This window comes from Salvelinus namaycush, unplaced genomic scaffold, assembly GCF_016432855.1.
Source record: "Salvelinus namaycush isolate Seneca unplaced genomic scaffold, SaNama_1.0 Scaffold13, whole genome shotgun sequence".
NCBI classification, from domain to species: Eukaryota; Metazoa; Chordata; class Actinopteri; order Salmoniformes; family Salmonidae; genus Salvelinus; species Salvelinus namaycush.
The window spans coordinates 647,138-664,155 of NW_024058008.1; the positions used below are offsets into that span (position 1 = coordinate 647,138).

The following is a 17,018-nucleotide window of genomic DNA, read 5'->3' on the forward strand; positions in this document are numbered from 1 at the left end:
TGAACCAGGGTGTCCGTAGTGATGCCTGTAGCACTGAGATGCAGTGCTTTAGACAGCTGTGCCGCTCGGGGAGCTCCACTAACCTAGTCACAATACCGTATGACCTAAAGGAGGGCAAGCAGATGGATGGAGTGGTAATACAGTCAGGTCAGGGAACTCTGTCTCTGATCCTATAACATGTACTCTGTCTCTGATCCGACAACATGTACTCTGTCTCTGATCCTATAACATGTAATCTGTCTCTGATCCGACAACATGTACTCTGTCTCTGATCCGACAACATGTACTCTGTCTCTGATCCTATAACATGTACTCTGTCTCTGATCCGACAACATGTACTCTGTCTCTGATCCGACAACATGTACTATGTCTCTGGTCCGACAACATGTACTCTGTATATGATCCTATAACATGTACTCTGTCTCTGATCCGACAACATGTACTCTGTATATGATCCTATAACATGGACTATGTCTCTGATCCGACAACATGTACTCTGTCTCTGATCCGACAACATGTACTCTGTCTCTGATCCTACAACATGTACTCTGTCTCTGATCCTATAACATGTACTCTGTCTCTGATCCTACAACATGTACTCTGTCTCTGATCCTACAACATGTACTCTGTCTCTGATCCTACAACATGTACTCTGTCTCTGATCCGACAACATGTACTATGTCTCTGATCCTATAACATGTACTATGTCTCTGATCCTATAACATGTACTCTGTCTCTGATCCTACAACATGTACTCTGTCTCTGATCCTACAACATGTACTCTGTCTCTGATCCTACAACATGTACTCTGTCTCTGATCCGACAACATGTACTCTGTCTCTGATCCGCCAACATGTACTCTTTATATGATCCTATAACATGTACTCTGTCTCTGATCCGACAACATGTACTCTGTATATGATCCGACAACATGTACTCTGTCTCTGATCTTACAACATGGACTCTGTCTCTGACCCGACAACACGTACTCTGTCTCTGATCCTATAACATGTACTCTGTCTCTGATCCTACAACATGTACTCTGTCTCTGATCCTACAACATGTACTCTGTCTCTGATCCTATAACATGTACTCTGTCTCTGATCCTATAACATGTACTCTGTATATGATCCTACAACATGTACTCTGTCTCTGATCCTACAACATGTACTCTGTCTCTGATCCGACAACACGTACTCTGTCTCTGATCCTATAACATGTACTCTGTCTCTGATCCTATAACATGTACTCTGTCTCTGATCCTATAACATGTAATCTGTCTCTGATCCGACAACATGTACTCTGTATATGATCCTATAACATGGACTATGTCTCTGATTCGACAACATGTACTCTGTCTCTGATCCGACAACATGTACTCTGTCTCTGATCCTACAACATGTACTCTGTCTCTGATCCTACAACATGTACTCTGTCTCTGATCCTACAACATGTACTCTGTCTCTGATCCTACAACATGTACTCTGTCTCTGATCCTACAACATGTACTCTGTCTCTGATCCGACAACATGTACTCTGTCTCTGATCCGACAACATGTACTCTGTATATGATCCTATAACATGTACTCTGTCTCTGATCTGACAACATGTACTCTGTCTCTGATCCTATAACATGGACTATGTCTCTGATCCGACTACATGTACTCTGTCTCTGATCCTATAACATGTACTCTGTCTCTGATCCGACAACATGTACTCTGTATATGATCCTATAACATGTACTCTGTCTCTGATCCGACAACATGTACTCTATCTCTGATCCTACAACATGTACTCTGTCTCTGATCCTACAACATGTACTCTGTATATGATCCTACAACATGTACTCTGTCTCTGATCCTACAACATGTACTCTGTCTCTGATCCTACAACATGTACTCTGTCTCTGATCCGACAACATGTACTATGTCTCTGATCCTATAACATGTACTATGTCTCTGATCCTATAACATGTACTCTGTCTCTGATCCTATAACATGTACTCTGTCTCTGATCCTACAACATGTACTCTGTCTCTGATCCGACAACATGTACTCTGTCTCTGATCCGACAACATGTACTCTGTCTCTGATCCGACAACATGTACTCTGTATATGATCCGACAACATGTACTCTGTATTTGATCCTATAACATGGACTATGTCTCTGATCCGACAACATGTACTCTGTCTCTGATCCGACAACATGTACTCTGTCTCTGATCCTACAACATGTACTCTGTCTCTGATCTGACAACATGTACTATGTATATGATCCTATAACATGTACTCTGTCTCTGATCCGACAACATGTACTCTGTCTCTGATCCTACAACATGTACTCTGTCTCTGATCCTACAACATGTACTCTGTCTCTGATCCTATAACATGTACTCTGTCTCTGATCCTACAACATGTACTCTGTCTCTGATCCTACAACATGTACTCTGTCTCTGATCCTATAACATGTACTCTGTCTCTGATCCTACAACATGTACTCTGTCTCTGATCCTATAACATGTACTCTGTCTCTGATCCGACAACATGTACTCTGTATATGATCCTATAACATGTCTCTGTATATGATCCTACAACATGTACTCTGTCTCTGATCCTATAGCATGTACTCTGTTTATGATCCTATACCATGTACTCTGTCTCTGATCCTATAACATGTACTCTGTATATGATCCTATACCATGTACTCTGTATATGATCCTATAACATGTACTCTGTCTCTGATCCTATACCATGTACTCTGTATATGATCCTATAACATGTACTCTGTCTCGGATCCTACAACATGTACTCTGTATATGATCATATACCATTTACTCTGTCTCTGATCCTATAACATGTACTCTGTATATGATCCTATACCATGTACTCTGTCTCTGATCCTATAACATTTATTCTGTCTCGGATCCTACAACATGTACTCTGTCTCTGATCCTATAACATGTACTCTGTCTCTGATCCTACAACACGTACTCTGTCTCTGATCCTATAACATGTACTCTGTCTCTGATCTTACAACATGTACTCTGTCTCTGATCCGACAACACGTACTCTGTCTCTGATCCTATAACATGTACTCTGTCTATGATCCTACAACATGTACTCTGTCTCGGATCCTACAACACGTACTCTGTCTCTGATCCTATAACATGTACTCTGTCTCTGATCCTACAACACATACTCTGTCTCTGATCCTATAACATGTACTCTGTCTCTGATCTTGCAACATGTACTCTGTCTCTGATCCGACAACACGTACTCTGTCTCTGATCCTATAACATGTACTCTGTCTCTGATCCTACAACATGTACTCTGTCTCTGATCCTACAACATGTACTCTGTCTCTGATCCTATAACATGTACTCTGTCTCTGATCCTACAACATGTACTCTGTCTCTGATCCTACAACATGTACTCTGTCTCTGATCCTATAACATGTACTCTGTCTCTGATCCTATAACATGTACTCTGTCTCTGATCCTATAACATGTACTCTGTATATGATCCTACAACATGTACTCTGTCTCTGATCCTACAACATGTACTCTGTCTCTGATCCTACAACATGTACTCTGTCTCTGATCCTATAACATGTACTCTGTCTCTGATCCTACAACATGTACTCTGTCTCTGATCCTATAACATGTACTCTGTCTCTGATCCGACAACATGTACTCTGTATATGATCCTATAACATGTACTCTGTCTCTGATCCTACAACATGTACTCTGTCTCTGATCCTATAACATGTACTCTGTCTCTGATCCTATAACATGTACTCTGTATATGATCCTATACCATGTACTCTTTCTCTGATCCTATAACATGTACTCTGTTTATGATCCTATAACATGTACTCTGTCTCTGATCCTATACCATGTACTCTGTATATGATCCTATAACATGTACTCTGTATATGATCCTATACCATGTACTCTGTCTCTGATCCTATAACATTTATTCTGTCTCGGATCCTACAACATGTACTCTGTCTTTGATCCTATAACATGTACTCTGTCTCTGATCCTACAACACGTACTCTGTCTCTGATCCTATAACATGTACTCTGTCTCTGATCCTATAACATGTACTCTGTCTCTGATCCTATAACATGTACTCTGTCTCTGATCCTACAACATGTACTCTGTCTCTGATCCTACAACATGGACTCTGTCTCTGATCCTACAACATGTACTCTGTCTCTGATCCTACAACATGTACTCTGTCTCTGATCCGACAACATGTACTCTGTCTCTGATCCTATAACATGTACTCTGTCTCTGATCTTACAACATGTACTCTGTCTCTGATCCTACAACATGTACTCTGTATATGATCATATACCATGTACTCTGTCTCTGATCCTATAACATGTACTCTGTATATGATCCTATACCATGTACTCTGTATATGATCCTATAACATGTACTCTGTCTCGGATCCTACAACATGTACTCTGTATATGATCATATACCATGTACTCTGTCTCTGATCCTATAACATGTACTCTGTATATGATCATATACCATTTACTCTGTCTCTGATCCTATAACATGTACTCTGTATATGATCCTATACCATGTACTCTGTCTCTGATCCTATAACATTTATTCTGTCTCGGATCCTACAACATGTACTCTGTCTCTGATCCTATAACATGTACTCTGTCTCTGATCCTACAACACGTACTCTGTCTCTGATCCTATAACATGTACTCTGTCTCTGATCTTACAACATGTACTCTGTCTCTGATCCGACAACACGTACTCTGTCTCTGATCCTATAACATGTACTCTGTCTATGATCCTACAACATGTACTCTGTCTCGGATCCTACAACACGTACTTTGTCTCTGATCCTATAACATGTACTCTGTCTCTGATCCTACAACACATACTCTGTCTCTGATCCTATAACATGTACTCTGTCTCTGATCTTGCAACATGTACTCTGTCTCTGATCCGACAACACGTACTCTGTCTCTGATCCTATAACATGTACTCTGTCTCTGATCCTACAACATGTACTCTGTCTCTGATCCTACAACATGTACTCTGTCTCTGATCCTATAACATGTACTCTGTCTCTGATCCTACAACATGTACTCTGTCTCTGATCCTACAACATGTACTCTGTCTCTGATCCTATAACATGTACTCTGTCTCTGATCCTATAACATGTACTCTGTCTCTGATCCTATAACATGTACTCTGTATATGATCCTACAACATGTACTCTGTCTCTGATCCTACAACATGTACTCTGTCTCTGATCCTACAACATGTACTCTGTCTCTGATCCTATAACATGTACTCTGTCTCTGATCCTACAACATGTACTCTGTCTCTGATCCTATAACATGTACTCTGTCTCTGATCCGACAACATGTACTCTGTATATGATCCTATAACATGTACTCTGTCTCTGATCCTACAACATGTACTCTGTCTCTGATCCTATAACATGTACTCTGTCTCTGATCCTATAACATGTACTCTGTATATGATCCTATACCATGTACTCTTTCTCTGATCCTATAACATGTACTCTGTATATGATCCTATAACATGTACTCTGTCTCTGATCCTATACCATGTACTCTGTATATGATCCTATAACATGTACTCTGTCTCGGATCCTACAACATGTACTCTGTATATGATCATATACCATGTACTCTGTCTCTGATCCTATAACATGTACTCTGTATATGATCCTATACCATGTACTCTGTCTCTGATCCTATAACATTTATTCTGTCTCGGATCCTACAACATGTACTCTGTCTTTGATCCTATAACATGTACTCTGTCTCTGATCCTACAACACGTACTCTGTCTCTGATCCTATAACATGTACTCTGTCTCTGATCCTATAACATGTACTCTGTCTCTGATCCTATAACATGTACTCTGTCTCTGATCCTACAACATGTACTCTGTCTCTGATCCTACAACATGGACTCTGTCTCTGATCCTACAACATGTACTCTGTCGCTGATCCTACAACATGTACTCTGTCTCTGATCCGACAACATGTACTCTGTCTCTGATCCTATAACATGTACTCTGTCTCTGATCTTACAACATGTACTCTGTCTCTGATCCTACAACATGTACTCTGTATATGATCATATACCATGTACTCTGTCTCTGATCCTATAACATGTACTCTGTATATGATCCTATACCATGTACTCTGTATATGATCCTATAACATGTACTCTGTCTCGGATCCTACAACATGTACTCTGTATATGATCATATACCATGTACTCTGTCTCTGATCCTATAACATGTACTCTGTATATGATCCTATACCATGTACTCTGTCTCTGATCCTATAACATTTATTCTGTCTCGGATCCTACAACATGTACTCTGTCTTTGATCCTATAACATGTACTCTGTCTCTGATTCTACAACACGTACTCTGTCTCTGATCCTATAACATGTACTCTGTCTCTGATCCTATAACATGTACTCTGTCTCTGATCCTATAACATGTACTCTGTCTCTGATCCTATAACATGTACTCTGTCTCTGATCTTACAACATGTACTCTGTCTCTGATCCGACAACACGTACTCTGTCTCTGATCCTATAACATGTACTCTGTCTCTGATCCTACAACATGTACTCTGTCTCGGATCCTACAACACGTACTCTGTCTCTGATCCTATAACATGGACTATGTCTCTGATCCTACAACATGTACTCTGTCTCTGATCCTACAACATGTACTCTGTCTCTGATCCTACAACATGTACTCTGTTTATGATCCTACAACATGTACTCTGTCTCTGATCCTACAACATGTACTCTGTCTCTGATCCTACAACATGTACTCTGTCTCTGATCCTACAACATGTACTCTGTCTCTGATCCGACAACATGTACTCTGTCTCTGATCCTACAACATGTACTCTGTCTCTGATCCTACAACATGTACTCTGTCTCTGATCCTACAACATGTACTCTGTCTCTGATCCTATAACATGTACTCTGTCTCTGATCCGACAACATGTACTCTGTATATGATCCTATAACATGTCTCTGTATATGATCCTACAACATGTACTCTGTCTCTGATCCTATAACATGTACTCTGTCTCTGATCCTATAGCATGTACTCTGTATATGATCCTATACCATGTACTCTGTATATGATCCTATAACATGTACTCTGTCTCTGATCCTATACCATGTACTCTGTATATGATCCTATAACATGTACTCTGTCTCGGATCCTACAACATGTACTCTGTATATGATCATATACCATGTACTCTGTCTCTGATCCTATAACATGTACTCTGTATATGATCCTATACCATGTACTCTGTCTCTGATCCTATAACATTTATTCTGTCTCGGATCCTACAACATGTACTCTGTCTCTGATCCTATAACATGTACTCTGTCTCTGATCCTACAACACGTACTCTGTCTCTGATCCTATAACATGTACTCTGTCTCTGATCTTACAACATGTACTCTGTCTCTGATCCGACAACACGTACTCTGTCTCTGATCCTATAACATGTACTCTGTCTCTGATCCTACAACATGTACTCTGTCTCGGATCCTACAACACGTACTCTGTCTCTGATCCTATAACATGTACTCTGTCTCTGATCCTACAACACATACTCTGTCTCTGATCCTATAACATGTACTCTGTCTCTGATCTTGCAACATGTACTCTGTCTCTGATCCGACAACACGTACTCTGTCTCTGATCCTATAACATGTACTCTGTCTCTGATCCTACAACATGTACTCTGTCTCTGATCCTACAACATGCACTCTGTCTCTGATCCTATAACATGTACTCTGTCTCTGATCCTATAACATGTACTCTGTATATGATCCTACAACATGTACTCTGTCTCTGATCCTACAACATGTACTCTGTCTCTGATCCTATAACATGTACTCTGTCTCTGATCCTATAACATGTACTCTGTATATGATCCTATACCATGTACTCTTTCTCTGATCCTATAACATGTACTCTGTATATGATCCTATAACATGTACTCTGTCTCTGATCCTATACCATGTACTCTGTATATGATCCTATAACATGTACTCTGTCTCGGGATCCTACAACATGTACTCTGTATATGATCATATACCATGTACTCTGTCTCTGATCCTATAACATGTACTCTGTATATGATCCTATACCATGTACTCTGTCTCTGATCCTATAACATTTATTCTGTCTCGGATCCTACAACATGTACTCTGTCTTTGATCCTATAACATGTACTCTGTCTCTGATCCTACAACACGTACTCTGTCTCTGATCCTATAACATGTACTCTGTCTCTGATCTTACAACATGTACTCTGTCTCTGATCCTATAACATGTACTCTGTCTCTGATCCTATAACATGTACTCTGTCTCTGATCCTATAACATGTACTCTGTCTCTGATCTGACAACATGTACTCTGTCTCTGATCTTACAACATGTACTCTGTCTCTGATCCTACAACATGTACTCTGTATATGATCATATACCATGTACTCTGTCTCTGATCCTATAACATGTACTCTGTATATGATCCTATACCATGTACTCTGTATATGATCCTATAACATGTACTCTGTCTCGGATCCTACAACATGTACTCTGTATATGATCATATACCATGTACTCTGTCTCTGATCCTATAACATGTACTCTGTATATGATCCTATACCATGTACTCTGTCTCTGATCCTATAACATTTATTCTGTCTCGGATCCTACAACATGTACTCTGTCTTTGATCCTATAACATGTACTCTGTCTCTGATCCTACAACACGTACTCTGTCTCTGATCCTATAACATGTACTCTGTCTCTGATCCTATAACATGTACTCTGTCTCTGATCCTATAACATGTACTCTGTCTCTGATCCTATAACATGTACTCTGTCTCTGATCTTACAACATGTACTCTGTCTCTGATCCGACAACACGTACTCTGTCTCTGATCCTATAACATGTACTCTGTCTCTGATCCTACAACATGTACTCTGTCTCGGATCCTACAACACGTACTCTGTCTCTGATCCTATAACATGGACTATGTCTCTGATCTTGCAACATGTACTCTGTCTCTGATCCTACAACATGTACTCTGTCTCTGATCCTACAACATGTACTCTGTCTCTGATCCTACAACATGTACTCTGTATATGATCCTACAACATGTACTCTGTCTCTGATCCTACAACATGTACTCTGTCTCTGATCCTACAACATGTACTCTGTCTCTGATCCTACAACATGTACTCTGTCTCGGATCCTACAACACGTACTCTGTCTCTGATCCTATAACATGTACTCTGTCTCTGATCCTACAACACGTACTCTGTCTCTGATCCTATAACATGTACTCTGTCTCTGATCTTGCAACATGTACTCTGTCTCTGATCCTACAACATGTACTCTGTCTCTGATCCGACAACACGTACTCTGTCTCTGATCCGACAACACGTACTCTGTCTCTGATCCTATAACATGTACTCTGTCTCTGATCTTGCAACATGTACTCTGTCTCTGATCCTACAACATGTACTCTGTCTCTGATCCTACAACATGTACTCTGTCTCTGATCCTACAACATGTACTCTGTCTCTGATCCTATAACATGTACTCTGTCTCTGATCTTGCAACATGTACTCTGTCTCTGATCCTACAACATGTACTCTGTCTCTGATCCGACAACACGTACTCTGTCTCTGATCCGACAACATGTACTCTGTCTCTGATCCTACAACATGTACTCTGTCTCTGATCCTACAACATGTACTCTGTCTCTGATCCTATAACATGTACTCTGTCTCTGATCCTACAACACGTACTCTGTCTCTGATCCTATAACATGTACTCTGTCTCTGATCCTACAACATGTACTCTGTCTCTGATCCTTCAACATGTATTCAGACTAGAAAAACACTTGCCCCAGATCTGAGTCTGACGGTCCCTGTCAATTTCACACGGTTTATATTTTTTTAGGTTTACAATACCGACAGTTAAGTACTTAGCATTCGCTAAGAATGTAATTGATTATACATTTACCTGACAGTTAGTCCATGATGTTGAACCATCCGTACGGTAAGGCACTAATGATTTATCAATAGCTTTGTTAATGAGGTTGATAAATAATGTACAGTTGTTTTAATTATCATAAAACACTATGAATAGCTAATGTGTGTAATGACACTGATGTAGAGTAGGTTGTGTGTGTGTGTGTGTGTGTGTGTGTGTGTGTGTGTGTGTGTGTGTGTGTGTGTGTGTGTGTGTGTGTGTGTGTGTGTGTAACATGGCATGTGTCACACAGCTGGATAGTGCAGCTCTACTGAGCACTTCCTTCTCTGGGGGGAGACAGAGAGGAGACAGGGGGAGACAGAGAGGAGACAGGGGGAGACAGAGAGGAGACAGATAGGAGACAGAGATGAGACAGAGAGGAGACGGAGAGGAGACAGAGAGGAGACAGGGGGAGACAGAGAGGAGACAGAGAGGAGACAGGGGGATACAGAGAGGAGACGGGGAGACGGGGAGACAGAGATGAGACAGGGGGAGACAGAGAGGAGACAGAGAGGAGTTAGAGAGGAGACATAGAGGAGTTAGAGAGGAGACAGAGAGGAGACAGAGAGGAGACATGAGGAGACACAGAGGAGACAGAGAGGAGACAGAGAGGAGACAGAGAGGAGAGAGAGAGGAGACAGAGAGGAGACAGAGAGGAGACAGAGAGAGAGAGAGAGAGACAGAGAGTAGACAGAGAGGAGACAGGAGGAAAGGGTCTCATCTCCCTCCTTCCTCAGGCTCCCTCCTTCCTCAGGCTTCCTCAGGCTCTGCTCTTCTTTCTCCCCACATTTAGACGAGCAGCAGGAACTGCTGTATATCGCAAACACACACACACACACACACACACACACACACACACACACACACACACACACACACACACACACACACACACACACACACACACACACACACACACACACACACACACACACACACAGCGGTCAGGCAGAGGAAAGCTGTCCAGCTGGTTTGACCTTGATAACCTGTTGTCTGGTATTATCATCTCCTAGCTAGTGGGTCTGACATTAAGCTCAGGTTACAAGAGGCAAATACATGTGTGTGTGTGTGTGTGTGCGTGCGTGCGTGCGTGCGTGTGTGTGTGTGTGTGTGGCAGCCTCTGTTCTGAGGGGTATGTTTTAAAAGGGATTCTGTCACTGAGAAGATCACACTAAATCATCCGACTGAAAATATTGACATGCTGCATCTCATCGTCACAGAACCCAGTAGAAGTTTCTGTTGTAGGGGGACCTGTTTTATGGTAACACAGTAGAAACTAGGGACACTAGAGGAGTTGCGCCTGGAGACCAAAGGAGCTGCAGTAGTTACCAAGGAGACTTCGTTACCAAGGAGACTTCGTTACCACGGAGACTTCGTTACCAAGGAGACTTCGTTACCAAGGAGGCATATTTAAATAAATGTGGGCTGAAGTATATCTTATCGTTTCACCGCCATCTCAGGCCGTCCCTCCCACTCACAACCTGGCCATGGGTTTCAAGTTGTATTAGTCGTATGTACAGGATACACATGATATAAATCATCCAACCAAATGCATTCCTTCTGGACAATGTAACAACCATAAGAAATAATTATAAATTGTATTCAATTATAATTCTATTAAAAAATATAAACACGACATGCAAAAATATCAAAGATTTTACTGAGTTACAGCTCAGATGGCACCTGGGACTCTGTATCATGTAACCTACAGCTCATCTCCCCTGGGATGAGAGATTCTCCATGTGTCTGTTAGGACATCCATACCTCAGCTTGACAAAGCACCAGCCAGCTACCTTAGAGGACTTGAAACTATGTATATTTATTATCCTGGCTAAACACCTGCTAGCTAGTAGCTACCTCAGAGGGCTAATTCAAACTATACATTTGTTATTAACATATTGCACCCTCAGGAGCGGTTGCTAGATGTTTTTTTGTCTCTGTTAAGATCTCTGGCTAAGCACCTGCTAGCTACCTCAGAGGGCTAGTTCAAACCATAAGTGTGTTATTAGCATTTATGGCTGGTACTTGCACCTGGAGTACCAATCATTCGACACAAAAGGAAGCTGACGTACTTCAGAACAATGGCCCATCAAACATTTGTATAGAACAAGGAAGTAGAAATGATCATGTGGAGATGTCTGGGTAGAAAGGGGGTTTTAACGAGTACCTGCTATCTAGGGGACGGTACGCTATGTTCTATTCCCCCAGGGCGCTGATTGGCTGTCTCTGTTTCCACCTTCGCTCGGGTTGGGTACAGTTACCGTAGGCTCTATTCCAATATTCACAATATCATTCCACTTAAAATATAGTCGTTTGAAACTGAGTCCTCTTTCCTGCAAATATACGATTTCATATTTTGTTCCCCTCTGTGAGAGGAACTGATTCACCGCTGATGGTTTGTCCTTTCTGGACCCAATATATTTATATTCTGATGATAGTTTGTCCTTTATTGGACCCAATATATTTATATTCCTCTGACAGCATCATACCCCCCTCTGACAGCATCAAACCCACCTCTGACATCATCATACCCCCCTCTGGCAGCATCATACCCCCCTCTGACAGCATCATACCCCCCTCTGACAGCATCATACCCCCCTCTGACAGCATCAAACCCTCCTCTGACAGCATCATACCCCCCTCTGACAGCATCAAACCCCCCTCTGACAGCATCATACCCCCTCTGACAGCATCATACCCCCCTCTGACAGCATCATATCCCCCTCTGACAGCATCATACCCCCCTCTGACAGCATCATACCCCCCTCTGACAGCATCATACCCCCCTCTGACAGCACCATACCCCCCTCTGACAGCATCATATACCCCTCTGACAGCATCAAACTCCCCTCTGACATCATCATACCCCCCTCTGGCAGCATCATACCCCCCTCTGACAGCATCATACCCCCCTCTGACATCATCATACCCCCCTCTGACAGCATCAAACCCCCCTCTGACAGCATCATACCCCCTCTGACAGCATTATACCCCCCTCTGACAGCATCATACCCCCTCTGACAGCATCATACCCCCCTCTGACAGCATCATATCCCCCTCTGACAGCATCATACCCCCCCTCTGACAGCATCAAACCCCCCTCTGACATCATCATACCCCCCTCTGACATCATCATACCCCCCTCTGACAGCATCATACCCCCCTCTGACAGCATCATACTCCCCTCTGACAGCATCATATCCCCCTCTTACAGCACCATACCCCCCTCTGACAGCATCATATCCCCCTCTGACAGCATCAAACTCCCCTCTGACATCATCATACCCCCCTCTGACAGCATCATACCCGCCTCTGACATCATCATACCCCCCTCTGACAGCATCATATCCCCCTCTGACAGCATCATACCCACCTCTGACATCATCATACCCCCCTTTGACAGCATCATACCCCCCTCTGACAGCATCATACCCCCCTCTGACAGCATCATAACCCCCTCTGACAGCATCATATCCTCCTCTGACAGCATCATACCCCCCTCTGACATCATCATACCCCCCTTTGACAGCATCATACTCCCCTCTGACAGCATCATACTCCTCTCTGACAGCATCATACCCCCCTCTGACAGCATCATACCCCCCTCTGACAAGCAGTTGCATACAGTGTTGGCGTGTGTGTGTGTATTTCTGTCTGTGTGTGTGTGCACATGTGTGTGTTGCTCTGTTTGTGTATGTGTGTGCGTGCGCGTGTGTGCTTCGGTTTGTGTGTGTGCGCGTGTGTGTATATGTGTGTGTGCTAGGGATGTGTCAAATATAAACATTTTCTTTATCGTTTAAATGTTTAGGTGAATGCACCAATTTGTAAGTCGCTCTGGATAAGAGCGTCTGCTAAATGACTTAAATGTAAATGTAAATGTACACAATAAGAAAAAAAAACAGAAGATGATGTGAATTCACAATTCATATTATGATCCTGTTAATGACCACTAGGGGGCAGTGCAGTTCAATCTACCTCAGTCCTGGCTACCAGACAGCGCTCACCTTACTGCTGTCCCCCACCCACTCAGCAACCATGGTAGTTAATGCTGTATATGTGGCTTTAACAACATATTGTTGTACGTCTATGAACACGCTGTCATACGTCACTGCTACCAGCCATCACATTGGGGAGAAGTGGGACATGAAGTCCCATGTCATGACAACTGGGAACATGGAGGAGAAGCCCACAGCAGAGAACCTGGTAGCCAGGACTGAGGTAGATTGAACTGCACTGCCCCCTAGTGGTCATTAACAGGATCATTATCTGAATTGTGAATTCACTTCATCTTCTGTTTTTTCTTATTGTTAAAACGGTTTTTAAAAAGGCAGTTTAAAATGTTAAGAAAATGTAAACATTTTTCCACATCCCTAGTTAAGACTATCATTTTGATATCATGTATGGTCAGTCCTTGTATCCATAGCTCTGTCCATGAGTTCTTGAGAGTCGTTACATTTCTCCAGACCTATCCCATAGATGTTTACCAAATCAGTGGGTGGGTGGCCCTTTGTTATTGTTACAGTTTGCCCCTTTAATATGTCATGTAATATGCTGCTATCCTTAGATGGTCTCTATCGATGCGATGCGATAATGGTTTGGTTTAGAAAATGTATTTTGTATTGTATTACACTGCATGTTTTTTATTTATTTCTGGCCAATGACTGTTCGAATCCAAAGTGTTTAGTGGGGGATGATCGGCTATGAAAAGCCACCTGACATTTACTCCTGATTATTATTTGACCATGCTGGTCATTTATGAACATTTGAACATCTTGGCCATGTTCTGTTATAATCTCCACCCGGCACAGCCAGAAGAGGACTGGCCACCCCTCATAGCCTGGTTCCTCTCTAGGTTTCTTCCTAGGTTTTGGCCTTTCTAGGGAGTTTTTCCTAGCCGCCGTGCTTCTACACCTGCATTACTTGCTGTTTGGGGTTTTAGGCTGGGTTTCTGTACAGCACTTCGAGATATTAGCTGATGTACGAAGGGCTATATAAAATAAACTTGATTTGATGATTTGATTTGGATTCTAAATAGTGGGACATGACATCCCATCGCAGAAATTGCTTGGAAATGCAGCAACAGTAGTTTTTCTTTATTTTTTCAGTGAGAAGTTTATGGTCAGACTGAACAAGAATGGAGGTCCCAAAAATCCAGAAAAGGTTGACCGACTGTGTGCTCTCTTCACGGTGAGCTCACCAGACACCCATCCCACTCCACCCCAATAGCATCGCAATCAACATTTACGTGATCATCAAACAATAGTTTCCATAATGGTTATTGGCTTTATCGTCCCTTACATGACTAACTAATGTATTTAACTGTTTACTCTGGCCTTTATCACCCCTTACACAACTAACTAATGTATTTAACTGTTTACTGTGGCCTTTATCACCCCTTACACAACTAACTAATGTATTTAACTGTTACTTTGGCCTTTATCACCCCTTACACAACTAACTAATGTATTTAACTGTTTACTCTGGCCTTTATCACCCCTTACACAACTAACTAATGTATTTAACTGTTTACTCTGGCCTTTATCACCCCTTACACAACTAACTAATGTATTTAACTGTTTACTCTGCAGGATCTAAGCAATAAGGACATGAAGCGGGACCTGTATATTGTTTCCCAAGTCATCAGAACTGGTAAGACATGATGTCTAGAATTTAATTTGGTCTCAGTTAGGGTTAAACAGTATGCTGCGTCTGTTTCATTTCAAGAAATAGGCTTAGGAGGGATGCCCCTCTCCTCCTGCAAAGCCAGCAACGTCCTAAGTGGCCTCATGTAACTTATGTGTTATCTTTCCTTGGCTGGCTCTGAATGTGCAGAACAGTCCACCTTTGAGCCCAGATGACAGCTTTCATACAAAGCATGAGCACACCAGTTGAGCACACCAGGCCCTATATATATCTCAGTGATTCTCTCCCTCTGGATCCCTACTCCAGTTTCTAACTGTACACTCAGCTGTCCCCATAGGAGAACCCTTTGAAGAACAGTTGTTGGTTCCAGGTAGAACCCCTTTTGGTTCCAAGTAGAATCATTTTGAGTTCCATGTAGAACCACTTTTGGTTCCAAGTAGAATCATTTTGAGTTCCATGTAGAATCCTTTCCACAGAGGGTTCTATATGTAAAACTGCTCCAGTATCATACAGTATACAACTCTTCCTCTAGCTTTCTGCTCAATGTTATTTCCCTACCCTAGCTGTCTGCTCAGATCCAGAAGTACAGAACCAAGCACCTGAGGTGACGTTTAGGATATGACAGGCACACAAATTAACTGATGTGACTACAGACAGACAGACTAAGCTGTGGTGTGACTACAGACAGACAGACAGACAGACAGACAGACAGACAGACAGACAGACAGACAGACAGACAGACAGACAGACAGACAGACAGACAGACAGACAGACAGACAGACAGACAGACAGACAGACTAAGCTGTGGTGTGATTAGGTAGCTGAGTCATTAGCATGTATTTATTTACAGTACTGTTCTGCCCGTGTGGCTCAGTTGGGTAGAGCATGGTGCTTGCAACACCAAGGTTGTGGATTCGATTCCCACGAGGGACCAGTATGACTCACTGCTGTAAGTGGCTCTGGATCAGAGAGTCTGCTAAATGACTCACTACTGTAAGTGGCTCTGGATCAGAGAGTCTGCTAAATGACTCTCTACTGTAAGTGGCTCTGGATCAGAGCGTCTGCTAAATGACTCAAATGTAATTATAAACTGGGTAGTTCGAGCCCTGAATGCTGATTGGCTGACAGACATATATCAGACCGTATACCATTGTTATGACAAAACATATATTTTTACTGCTCTAATTTACTGCTCTAATGTGTGTGTGTGTGTGAGTGTGTGTGTGTGTGTGTGTGTGTGTGTGTGTGTGTGTGTGTGTGTGTGTGTGT

At 42.3% G+C, this 17,018-nt stretch overlaps 1 protein-coding gene across 1 annotated transcript in view; it reads left to right on the plus strand.

The window, feature by feature from the left end:
• Window positions 1-17,018, plus strand: part of LOC120036313 (dedicator of cytokinesis protein 3-like) — a 296,634-nt gene that overhangs the window by 118,090 nt on the left and 161,526 nt on the right. The window contains exons 10-11 of the mRNA XM_038982785.1: window positions 15,212-15,293; window positions 15,695-15,755. Coding sequence (XP_038838713.1) covers window positions 15,212-15,293; window positions 15,695-15,755 — 143 coding nt within the window. The remainder of the gene's footprint in view (window positions 1-15,211; window positions 15,294-15,694; window positions 15,756-17,018) is intronic.